The sequence below is a fragment of the Pipra filicauda genome, unplaced genomic scaffold (genome assembly GCF_003945595.2).
Source record: "Pipra filicauda isolate LSUMZ 115617 unplaced genomic scaffold, ASM394559v2 scaffold384_size681814_pilon, whole genome shotgun sequence".
NCBI classification, from domain to species: Eukaryota; Metazoa; Chordata; class Aves; order Passeriformes; family Pipridae; genus Pipra; species Pipra filicauda.
In genome coordinates this window covers 531938-544688 of record NW_024104514.1, presented here as the reverse complement: position 1 = coordinate 544688, position 12751 = coordinate 531938, and the positions used below count along the sequence as shown (strand labels likewise).

General features: G+C 54.0%; 1 protein-coding gene across 1 annotated transcript; it reads left to right on the top strand.

Moving 5' to 3' along the window:
• The first annotated feature begins 3603 nt into the window (after positions 1-3603).
• GGA1 (golgi associated, gamma adaptin ear containing, ARF binding protein 1) lies at positions 3604-12576 on the top strand. Its single transcript, XM_027715102.2, has 17 exons — positions 3604-3869; positions 4252-4336; positions 4632-4707; positions 5297-5395; positions 6666-6789; positions 7273-7373; positions 8331-8411; positions 8813-8950; positions 9090-9171; positions 9384-9491; positions 9792-9947; positions 10713-10777; positions 10919-11097; positions 11205-11488; positions 11690-11859; positions 12105-12215; positions 12387-12576. The coding sequence occupies exons 1-17, from the start codon at positions 3839-3841 to the stop codon at positions 12495-12497; spliced, it is 2001 nt and encodes a 666-aa protein (XP_027570903.1). The 5' UTR covers positions 3604-3838; the 3' UTR covers positions 12498-12576.
• Positions 12577-12751: the final 175 nt, after the last annotated feature.

The window sequence follows — 12751 nt, the reverse complement described above, 5'->3', positions numbered from 1 at the left end:
TTTCTAATGCCTCTGTTGACTCCTGAGTCCCGAGTGCACAGTATCAGTAGCGGATCTGTTCCAGTCTGGAACTGATCTCATCAGCAGTGCTGTGAATAACTCCACCGAGGCTCCCCCTTGCGGGCTCAGGGCCTGCAATGCTCACTTCAGCCCCATAAATTTAAGCAGCTGTCTCTAACCTGGCAGGTCTTCCTCTCCCTGTTCAGATTTTGGCTCACCAGCTACATAACCTATCAGCCCCTAAGACATGGCTATGACTAGGGCTTCCATTCTGTCAGTTTTATTTCATCACTGCCTGCTGCCAATAATGTTCCTCGGCAGCAAGAGCATTCCCACATTCTCAGAGCATCCCCTGAATGTCCTGGACTCTCTTGGGAAGAAGCTTTCAGCAACAGCAAACCCATCTGAGCCTTCCCCAGGGTGTAAGGAGGCAATTTCACTCCCCATACTGTCCAGAAGGGCACTGCTGCCAGCTCGGTCAAGGGATCGAGACACCCCTTGAGCTGCCCAGTTTGGAAGGAGAACTCAAACACCAGGAAGCAGCAAGCTGCACAGCTCACCTCTAACTCTGGTATTTGCTTCTCTCACTTGTCTTGCTGAGCCAGTTGCTCTAATGACAGAATCAACATGGAAAGGAAATTTGGTTTACCGAGGTCAAGGCAATTCCCTGAAGGAAGCAAATGCAATTACCCCCACGCTAACAACCAGGGAAACTGAGGCAGTGAGCATAGCTGAGCATTTCCCTGAGTCTTGCTCCAAGACATGCCTAATTGCAGAGATCTAGCCAGCAGGTTTTCTGATCCCTTATCCAGCATTCTGTTTCCTCATTCTGCTCCTATAGTTGTAGAAGGATGCCTTTGATCACACAGGACAAGTCTTCCTACAGCTGAAAGGGAAACTGCTGAAAGAAATGGAAGGGAGCAATCCTGGTGGATGACTGCATACCACAAGAAAGTGCTGCATATGAAGGAAAGGAGACATTTCCTATTAGATTAAAGGAGCTCAAACCTGCTCTCCCTCTAGAGAAGTATGCAACTCTATACTTGTCTCTCTAATTGCAACCTTCCACTGGGAAAGATGCTTGAAAGTATTGCAAAAGTATGGAGATTAGCCAAGGTCAAGGAATGGCAGGGCTGTAAATCCAGAGGATTGCATAAAGAGGTGCATGGTCCGAGACGATGTCAGAAGAGGTGCTGCCAGCCTGTTCCAAGAGAGAGTAGCAGAGTTAAAACTGAGCCAACCCCCCAGGAACTGGCTGCTGCAGTCAGCCAGAGCAGGAAAACAAGAAAAGGGAACAAAAGATGACGGTACCAAGCTTCAGGAAAGTGAAAGGTCTCTGGCAGAACGCCTTGCCAAAGAAAGAAGAATGTGACAGGGGGAAAGGGAAGCTCACGTCACGGGTCAGAGCCGACAATCCAGCAGGAAACACACAAAAGCTCTCGCTGCCCCACACAAGCGCATCTGAAAAACATGGCAGGGTTTACATAAACACACACGGCAGAGAAACCAAACCAACCCTGGGACAGAGCAGGGGGTGCCAGCGTGGTTTTGGCTGGCTGAAGACGAGCTGATGGATGGAAAACCCCTCTCCCAGGCGACCCGGCCACTCCTGCGAGGCCACCTTCCCTTCCCGAAGGACTTGGGGCTTGGTTTGCTCGGCGATTCACCTCGAGTGCACGGGCAGCAAGAGCGTTTGCTGAGCCCGGCTACTCAGGCAGGCGCTCCCCTGCCTTCTGGTGCCCTCTGCGGACGGCTGCTGCAAGGCCTGCCCAACTCGGGACCTGCATCCCTCTGCTGAACCTGGGACCTATATCCCTGTGCCAAACCCGGGACCCGCACCCCTCTGTCCCCGTGAGCTGTGCTCATCCAGGCCTCTGGCTTGGCGTCATCACTTTCCTCCGCATCTGGCTATAAGCTAATTATAGTTCCAGTACTTTCCCTCTGGAGCGGTGTTAATTACCACATGGAGCGCCTCACGCCGTCCAGACCTAGTTGGAAATTCCATCTGTCGGTAAAAATAAATCGAGGGAAGTGAGAAAGCTTCTTCCTCACAACATCTAACCACTGTTACAGGGAGCAAAATTCAGACTCCGATCTCTCTTTCTTCTTCAGTTGCACTTAGGGTCCTTGTTATATGAAAAGCAGATGTAACCAAAGGGAAAAGAGACTCCTAAATCTATGAGAAATAAAGGCAAGGTCGCTGCTGACAGGACTGTTATGCACGAGTTCACTCGCCATTGTTTGCAACCAGCTGAAAAGTGGGTGCAGCCTTCCATTCATCCTGGACTTGGCTAACTACTGGGTGTTGCCAAAGGTAGGAAAACAAACAAGCTTGAGACTCAGACAGACCGAAACCTGAGCAAAGGTAAAACACCAGCCTGCTAAACTCCTCCTTCAGAGGCATCGCTGTGGGGGGTGGAGAAGAGACATGCATGCCTTCTATGCAGATGGTACATGACCTGGAGGGCTCCTAAAGATGACTTCAGGATTCTCAGAAAAATCAAAGAGGTAGTACTGACAGGCAAGGTTGACTCATAAGATTAAAATAACACGTGTTAAACGTGCCTGAACGGAGCAGAGGGAAGGATGTTGCAATTTTCTATGAAAGGTGCTTAAAAAGGGCTTTGTGATGCAAGGCAGTAACAGTTAAAAAAAGAACTACATTCAAGCGCCAAAATAAGTGCTTTTTAATGGCCAAAAAATCCCCACCGAAACAATGGCTATCCATAAGGAAAAGCCATTAGGTGTGACAACAGGGCAGTTCCCTCGTCAACCATGGGATTAGCACTGTAAATGAGTAACCCAGCACGGGACGGCTCCGGCTCAGACGCCTGTCTCCAGGATCAGACGCTGGAACGCCGAACAGGCTGCATTGTATAGGCTGCATTGTGCTCTTATCGCCGACGTTCCCTGGCAGCCCCAGCCCCAAACACCACCGCCGACAACCCAACAGGGCACTCCTCACACAGGGGGAGGCTGAGGCTCCCCAGAGCTCGCCGAGCTCGTCCCTTCCACCAGCGCTGAAGTGCAGGAAAGTAAACAACGAAGGCAGCGAGTCGGGGAGAAGACGCGCTGCTCCTGCCAGGGCCACTGGAGCAGAGAGCAAACAGGCGGTGTCAAGTGTCACAGCTGGCGCTGGCCTAGATTGCCAGAGCCACGAGAAAAACGAGGGCAAACGAAGTTTGTTCTCCTGGAACCCTCCAGCTCTCTCCAGGGCTCCACCGACATCCCCTCACACGCACGCTGCTCAGCGAGGCAGAAGGTCAGGAGATCACCTGCTACTTAAAGATCACGGCAGGGGAGCTCGCTTACTAGCATTTATATTATATTTATATTTATTACGGGCCGGCACCTGGTCCCCCTCCATCTCCGGGGCGGGGGCGCACTGCGCATGCGCCGCATCCGGCGAGCCCGTGTCCTTTGAAAGGACGCCGCGCGCCGCCAGCCGGAAGTGCCCGGTCTTTTTGCCGGAAGTGGCTTCACCTGCCAGTATGCGGGTTGTTCCGGGGAGGGTCGGCCCAGTGGTTTCCGCGCGGCGGCCGCTTTCCGGCGCCTCGCCCCGCCCCGCGCTCGCCTGCCCTCCGTGCCCTTCTCCGAGAGGCCCTTCCGCTTCCTTTCCCGTCCCGCGCCTTTCCTTCCCCCGCGCGGGTGAGCTCCATGGTGGAGCGGGGGCGCGCACCGGCAGGGGGCGCGCTGGCGGCGGGGCGACGCTCTGGGCCGCTGACTTCCGGGTGTCAGTGGCCAGAGGGATCGGGGCCCTCCATGGCGCGGCCGCGCCGGGCCCGGCGGGAGGGCGGCGGAGCGGCGCTGCCCCGCTGAGCAGCCGCGGCCCCCCGACATGGAGCCCGAGACGCTGGAGGCGCGCATCAGTGAGTGCGGTCGCGACCGCCCCGCCGCTCTCTCTGGCGCGGCCGGCGGGCGGGCTGTGAGGGAGGGGACGCCGGGGGTCGCGCGTAGCGGGGTGTGGAGGGCACGGCTCCGGGCAGGTGCGGGGCCCGACGCGGGGGGTGGGTGTGGGCGCACCCGGGGACTGCGGTGAGCCCGGGGCGGGCGGGCGCGTGGGGGTCAGCGGGGAGGAGGGGGCGAGAGTTTGTGCACAGGGCAGGGAAGGGGCGAGGGCACACCGGCGTGTTTCTCCTCCCTCACCATCCCCCGCCACTGCACCTGGTGGAGCTGGCAGGGAGGGAGTGGGATCGACGTTGCCCCTCGCCTGGGGAGGTTTTTCTTACCGTCCCTTCCTCCGGCCCGCAGACAAAGCAACAAACCCCTTGAACAAGGACCTGGACTGGGATGGTATCAATGCGTTCTGCGAGCAGCTCAATAAGGAGCTGGAGGGGTAAGTGCTTCGTCCTTTCCAGGTCACGGGCCTAGTTGTGATCCCTCACACAGTAAAATCCAGTGGGATTGTCCCAAGAGCTGAATAGGCACAAAGGCCCTCAAGGTAAGGGTAGGTGGGGGGGGTCCTGGTCCACTAATGGAAGGTACCCCCCAGGTTTTGAGGTGTCTTGGTGCCTTATCAGTGTCTTCAACTTGCGACATGCTTTTCACCCCTGGATTCCAAGACAGGAAGGCAGGGACCAGGGTTTTCATCAATAACTGCCTAGCTTTTTTTTTCCCCTCACTCCTTCCAGTCCTCCACTTGCCACCCGACTTCTTGCCCACAAGATCCAGTCTCCGCAAGAATGGGAAGCGATCCAGGCCCTCACGGTAAGGGCATCTGCAGGCTTGTAGAACTAGATGGAGGGGCAGGGCCTGGAGATGCTCCAGCTTTACTGGAGAAGTATGGGAAGCTTTGAATTCCCTCTAAGAAAGCCCTGGAGCACCTGGGCCCTTGGGTGGGAGAGGGAGCAAAGGTGGTTCCACAAGTCAGGAGAGGTTACTTGGTTACTTCCTAAGATCGTATCCTGTTGATAGGAAGCTTTTTGTTTTTTGTTATGGTGGTCTTGGCAGTGCTGGGTTAATGGTTGGACTCCATGATCTTGATGATCTTTTCGAACCAAATGATTCTATGATCCTTAATCATATTGTGGATCCACACTGTGAAACCCTGGTATGACTTCTCTAAGGGTAGCCCTTTCCATGGGCTGTTGAGCCATGTCTGCAAAAACTGGCTCCAAAGAGGAAAATCTTGTTTCTTTGTGGGAGGGTGCTTGACCACCCTGGGATGGGGGGAAGGGGATGTTCTTCTGCTGCTGTGACAGGAGCCACGGGCCCCACACCTGGTGAAGGAGGAGGGAGCTGCCTCCTGATCCTGCTGCTGTCCCCATGCTGGGACTCACCTGTCCCCTCTCCTCAGGTGCTGGAGTCTTGCATGAAGAGCTGTGGCAAACGCTTCCATGACGAGGTGGGCAAGTTCCGCTTCCTCAATGAGCTCATCAAGGTGGTGTCACCCAAGGTGGGTCTCAGGGCATCGTGCTAGAGAGGACTCCTGGTGACAGGATGGCTTTGGGAAAAAGTGGTGGCTGAGCAGAAAGGCCAGACAGCCACTGGAATGTAGGGAAAACAGGACAGTGTTAATATGAGATCTAGTCCTTGTTCCCTGCTGAGTTTCCTGGTTGGAAGGTGAGTTTTCACCCCTCTGTTCCAGGCTGATTGTTGATGTAGGAAGCTGAGGGCCAGCTAGACATGATGCAGCCAGCGCTTGTGAGACAGCTGAGCTCACGTGCGGGCCTGGAGTCACCTTCTCTGCATTGCTGTTGGGCTCTGTGCTGCATGTGCTCGGGAACCTCCCCCAGCTCTGACATCTGACCATGTCTCTCTGGGGTGTCCCAACCTGATTGAGACACTCAGGGAGGACAAGCCCAGGCCTGGTCAGTGGTGTTCTGGCGAGTCCATCTGAAGGACCAAGTCTTTACCTGCTCCTCTGCTGATGCTGCTGTTCCTGCAGCAGAACAAGCTGTGTGTGCTCCCCTATTCAATCAAGACAGTGAACACCAGCAAGTGTAGGGTTAACGGAACAAAGACTATGACTAAGGAAAACATTTGTCTGCCAGTCACAGCTTGTGATCTGCAGTGATGAATAACCAGGAACAGTGACAGCAGCATCCTAAAGTCCTCTCGCTTGGCACCCTAGAGCATGTCCTCCACCTTAAGCCACTAGACTCTGGTGGTACATGCACTGTTTCTACTACCGGAACTCCCAGCAGACCCACAGGGGAAGGGTGAAGGATGATTGCATGGCAGGAGGAGAGCTGTAGCATTTGGATATCTCCCTACTGTGTACTGGTCATCTGGGGCTCACCTTGCTCTAAAGGATGCCAGGCACTGGGCCCTGCCTTGGAGACCATTAACCACAGTCGTTTCTCTCCCAGCCTTGCTGTCCCCTGTTCTCGAGGGCTCCCTTGCTGAGCAGCATCTGTTGGCAGGACCCTTTTCTTCACAAGGAGGGGACAGAGACCTGCCTGAGCCTTCCCACCTATCTCTGTGTGTTGCTAAGGGGCTGCTGCTACAGCACTTCTCACACCTATTGTTTTCCTGTTGTGGAAACCAGGCACAGCATAGGATGTGTTGCAAGGCCCTCATGAGCTTCCCTACTTGCTTCCTCTTTCCTCCTCCTTGTGCCGTTGGAAATAGTCTCACTTCTCCTGGGGAGTGAGAGGGGAGGAACAGGCCAAGCTTGCAACGGCTCAGATCAGCTTAAAGCCACCTTTTTTCTGTTCCTCTAGTATCTTGGCAGCCGGACACCAGAAAAAGTGAAGTCAAAGATCCTGGAGCTGATGTACAGCTGGACACTAGGGCTGCCCCACGAGGTGAAGATCTCAGAAGCCTACCAGATGCTGAAGAAACAAGGTCTGGAAGGGGAAGGTGGATGGATGGTTTGCCCTCCCTTGTTTTTTGTCTGGACAGAATCTGAAATGAGCTCTCCCTTCCCTGTGCCCAGACCCACAACATCCATCGGTCTGGCTCAGCACTAGGATCAGGAGAAGGACTGGGTGTCTTGGGGCTCCTAGCTGGGCAGAGGGAGTTGCTGGTGGTCCAAGTTGCTGGGTGGGAGGACATATCTGCTTGCTTCTGTGGGAGATGGGGCCCTGGAAAGGTCTGGGGCTGAAGGGCTATGAGTGCTTTGGCAGTAGATGCTGGAATTTTCTAAGAGAGGATATTTATGGGGAGTTCTTGTGAAAACACTATCCAGGGTCTCGGGTAACAGGAGCAAACCCACACACCATCAGTCCCAGCTGGATTTGGTGGGCCACTAGGGAAAGAAGACCTGGGTGGCGGTGCCATCCCCAAATGGGTGAATTTTGCTGATCTCTGCCTTGGTGTCTACTGTAGGAATTGTGAAGTGTGACCCAAAACTGCCCGATGATGCTCCTTTTCCACCGCCACCCCCTCGGCCCAAGAACATCATCTTTGATGATGAAGAAAAATCCAAGGTGAGGGCTCTGTGCAAGGAGAGGGACAGCAGGCAATATCCTCCTGCTCCAGTATCTCATGTCCCCCTAATGTGGAGGCCCCTGTTCCACATGCTCTCCTTCAGAAAATTGCATCACAGGAACGCTGAGGGACTGCTCCAAAATCATGACAAAGGAAACGGACAGAGGTGGGGCATATGGGTCTGTTTGACCTTTGACTTAGCTGAGTTACCTGGCCACAAGGTCTAAATCCAGCCCCAGATGCTGCTGGTGTTATCTCTTCCCCACCCCAGTACTGCAATCTGCTTATTGCCTAACTACTTATACCCTCCTGGACTCATCCTTTGTTGTCTTTCCATTGGAATTGTGTCAGGCAAACTTCTGCATTATCAGTGCTGATACATTTAAACAAGTATTGAGCTCCTCTGGGTCTAGTTCTGCAGCCAGTTTGCTGCAGGTGACACCTTTTGCCTCCATGGATCAGAGTCTGCAGATGAGGATTTATAGGTGGCCAGTGGGACTGTTCACTGACTGTGGAGAGGGAGAGAAGGTGGGAGCTCTCCCTCTTCACCAATTGCACCTGAAAAGAGGCATGTTAAGAGGTCTGAGTCCATTGCAATCCCATGGTAATTCTTGCACAAACCAGGCTTTCTCTGTCTCAGTGCTAGTGCTGCTGCACTCTGGACTCTCTGTGGTGGGTAACAGGCAGGTAGGAGCAGGGTTTGAATGCAGGGAATCTTCAGGGAAAGACCTATCTCACATAAACAGAACCATAATGGGAAAAGGAAGGGCAGTTTTATTTCTTCTCTCCCTGGTCTCTGATAGCTCCTGTGGCTGGGCTTTGTAAACAGCTGGCATTGTCCACTGCTTCTGCCAGATACAGGTTTGGGGCAGGGGGAACTACTGGCTCTAGTGTAGCAAGAGCGACTCTGGCTGCCGCCCCTCAGCTTGGGCTCAGAGGTACCTTCTCTTTTGCAGACACTGGCTCGGCTCTTGAAAAGTTCCCATCCCGAGGACCTCCGGGCTGCTAACAAGCTCATCAAGGAGATGGTTCAGGAGGTGTGGCTGGGAAAGGGGGAAGCTGGGGGGACATGGTCTGGGTCGTGATGGTTGGCACTAAAGGAGCAGTGGCTCTATGACCTCATGCAGACATACAGAGCTTCTGCCCAGAATTTTGCTGTAGCAGCTGCTAAAGAGTCCATGTGTGGTTTCTGCCATCCCTTGGCTTCTTGGAGGAATGGCTCTGGGTGCATTCTGTGGCCCAAGCCCTGTTGCAGCACTAGATCTGCAGCAGTTCCTTCTGTTTGGCAAGTTATGGCCCAGAGATAACCTGGAGTTTTTCAGTGGAGTGGGAGCTGTTTTGAGGGCAGTATTGCTGTGCCTTAGACCAGGTTGACTGGCTTCCTCTCCAAGTTATAGCCAAGAGCAAGGACATCCTTCCCCATGTGCTTCCCTTCCAGGACCAGAAGCGCATGGAGAAGATCTCCAAGAGAGTGAATGCCATTGAGGAGGTGAACAACAATGTGAAGCTGCTGACAGAGATGGTGACAAACTACAGCAAGGGGGAGACAACAGAAAGCAATGAGGACCTAATGAAGGTGAGGGAAGGCCATCCCAGCATCCTCCCTGGGCATAGCAGAAATGGGTGACCCTTATCCCCCTGTCCTCCTGCCTATTTTGTAGCCCCAGCTGAGCGTCCTGCTGCTTACCTCAGCACCCCTTTCTCCTCTCCTCCAGGAGCTGTATCAGCGCTGTGAGCGCATGAGGCCCATGCTCTTCCGCCTTGCCAGTGACACAGAAGACAATGATGAAGCTCTGGGTAAACAAATCTGGCCTTTCTCATTCCTGCTGAGACTGCCGTGGAGGTGTCAGTGTACCCTGGTGCATTCTGCAGCAACAATGGCAAACACCCTCTCTGCAGTGGGTTGTTGCAACTCCTTGGGCCTTGCTTTGACAGAATAGACAGAATCAGGGTATAAAAGTCACTCTCTTGACTGTTTTCAAACTTAGTTCCCACCTATTCCATTTCAGCGGAGATCCTGCAAGCCAATGACAATCTAACACAGGTGATCAATCTCTACAAGCAGCTTGTACGGGGAGAAGAGATCAATGGGGAGACAGTGGCTGCTCCCCTTCGAGGTGAGGAGACTTGGGGAACTGGGGACAGGAACATCAAGCAGAGAGACCCTATTGCTGGTTTCCTGCAGTGTAAGAGGAGATTGAGAGCAGTGGAAAGGTGAAACCTGCAGCAGGTCAGAGTGGGGCTGGTGAGATGAGAAAACAGCATGTGAGGGTGACTGATGCATGAAGAGAGGGAACTGGAAGGGAGAGCAGGGCATTCTCCCTCTCCCAGGTGTGCGGAAGGATGGGAACTGGCCTCAGCACACTGTATAAGGACCGGGTAAAAGTTCTTGATTCTCAGTTTCTTTTTTTTTGCAGGCAGCACCTCAGCGCTTCTGGATCTGTCTGGCCTGGAGCTTCCAGCAACATGCCCTTCCTACCCAGCCTTGCCCACCGTTTCAGGTGGCTCAGCAGTCCCCATGCCTGACCAGGCTGGCTCTGTCTCCTTGCTGGATGATGAACTCATGTCTTTAGGTGAGAAATCCAGAGCAAAAGCTCTTTATTCTCTCCTTGACTTTGGATAGTCTGTATGGGTGGTTCTTCTTGTGGCAGCAACATTAATAAGAAAGAGCTCTGGGAGAGGGGAATAATGAAAGACAAAGAGATGTCCGTCATTTAGCATGAGGGAAAGACCCTGCTATGACTCTGAACTTCAGTCCCAAGGTGTTTTCCTAGCTAGTCAGAGAGAGCCTGCAGGGATGCCCCCACTGATTTGCTCTGGGAAAACTGACCTGGCAGGTAAATCAAGCATGATGCAATGGCCATCCCCAGATGGGATCACAAGGGTGGGTCACCCTCAGCTCCTCATGTTTACTGCTTGGTGTTGAAGTCATGAGCTGACAACAGATGCATGGGACTTCCAGAACTGTTCACATGGAAATCTTGTGAGGACCCAATCCTAGAAGGCTTTAGAGTCCTTCTTTGCCCAGCAAGGTGTCTGTTTGCTAAGACGAGTGTTTTGAGTACAACAGCATGAAGTAGACAACATGGTCAGCCAGACTTGTCAGCCCAGTAGTATTCACTTTTCTGCCAATTGCAGTGAGAACTAGACTGCAAATGAGGATCTCTGGACAGAAAAAACTACTATCACCTTCCAGGCTCTCCCCCATGCAAGGATGGGGGCCAGAGATGGAGACCACGTTGGTGGTTCTGCCCTGCTTCGTCTCTCTTATTCAGGCCACGTTTATTGGTCTTACCCACTTGATAGCTAAGCTTCATGTTTACTTTTACTCCTGGCAGGCCTGAATGACCCAGCACCACATGCTGCCCAGGCCAGTGACACCAGTGGCTGGAACAGCTTCCAGGTAATGCGCTGGGAGCCATGGCAGAGGGTGGGGAGGGTAGTAAAAGCAATAAATGAAAAAGTAGGGAAAGATCCCAGATCTGATGGTTGGTGCTGAAATGCAACCCTGCTTTGAGGGCTCTCCTGTGCATTCTTTTTACAGTCATCAGATAGCAATGAGCTCGGTATCACCCCTATCACAGCAACACCACCAGTCAAAGCAGATGCCGGTGCATCCTCCCCCAAACCTTCTCCTAGCAGCAGTGGCCTGGATGACCTGGACCTCCTGGGCAAGACTCTGCTGCAGCAATCTTTGCCTCCAGAGTCTCAACAAGTGCGATGGTAAGCAGGGGCAGTGCAATCTCGCATCTCTCCCCATCTTTTCCCGTTCTGGGGTGCTGGACACAGCACTTCAATGCCCTGTTCCACTCCTTGCTCTTTCCCTACAGGGAGAAGCAGCAGCCACCCCCTCGGCTCACCCTGAGGGATCTGCAGAACAGGAGCAGCTCTGGCACCACAGCCCACAATTCCAGCACTCCACCTGTGCTCCAGAGTGTTTCCCCTAACCCCACACTGCCCCTGACCTCAGAGCTGCCTGCCCCTGCTACACTTCCGAAAGCTGCCACCACACCAGCAGGAAGTACTGCAGTGCCACCACGGCCTCCTGCCACTGCGCTGCCCCAGGAGATCTCGCTGGCCAACATCACTGTGCCTCTGGAGTCAATCAAACCCAGTGAGCTGGGGACAAAGAGGGGGGCAGGCATGGGGGGAACAAACACTGCACACATGGAGGGGAAGAACGTGAAGAAACTTCTTGCTTGTTGGATTTTGTGGAGGTTGAGGAGGAATGCTGTCTCTGTCACTTGCATGGAGTTTGGGTGATGGGGCCAATTCCCTCCTGGCTGACTGCTGCCTGTCCCTGCCTTTCCCACAGGCAGCATTCTCCCTGTGACAGTGTATGATCAACATGGCTTCCGTGTCCTCTTCCACTTTGCTAAGGATGCCCTGCCCGAGAGGCCTGATGTGCTTGTGGTGGTGATTTCTATGCTCAGCACGGCCCCGCAGCCCATCCGCAACATTGTCTTTCAGTCTGCCGTCCCCAAGGTGAGGGAACTGCTGGGGCTGAGGTCCCCAGACTGAGCAAGAGCGTGATTCTACTTCTGCAGGAAAAGCCGGGTGGGTTGAGAGAGCTCTGTGGGCGTGGGAGCAAGTTGTGTTGCCTTCAGATTAGCGGGAACTGGCACAATGTTTTTCTCTTTGACTAGACAGTGGAAGCTCCCCAAGTACAGGAGCAGAGCTTCTGGCTGCCAAGTCACTCAGGAGTGTGGGATGCTCTTCTCTCTCCCTAGGTAATGAAGGTGAAGCTACAGCCTCCCTCAGGCACGGAGCTGCCAGCGTTCAATCCCATTGTCCACCCCAGTGCCATCACCCAAGTCCTGCTGCTCGCTAACCCGCAGAAGGTAATGGCATCATCCCTGGGGCACGAGCAGAGGCTGGTTTTGGTGCCTAGTCAAAGCCTCCTTACCCTGTCCCCGTTCCCTCTCAGCATTGTCTGAGAGACATAAATGGTTTGTGCCTCATGCCTTTCTTCCCCTCCTTCTGACTGCTTATCCTTTCTCCTCCATTTCCAGGAAAAAGTGAGGCTACGGTACAAGCTGACCTTCACCATGGGAGAGCAAACCTACAATGAAATTGGGGATGTGGACCAGTTTCCCCCACCAGAGTCCTGGGGAAACCTCTAGAGCCACATGTTGCAGGCACTACACTGCAGATTCCTCGGGAAGCCAACCCTGCAGGGCTGGAGCAGCCTGAGGAGATGGGAGGGTGGGTGGGGGGCTGCTCCTCACGCTCTGTTCTCCAGGCAGTCAGGCGAGGGCCCGAGGGAGCGTGCCTCGAGGAGGAGAGCAGAGATGCCAGGAGATGTTCGTCCCACAGGACTAGGAGCAGAGTGGAAAGCTTCGTGTGTGTGAACAGTTGCCTTCCCTGCTCTTCCGAA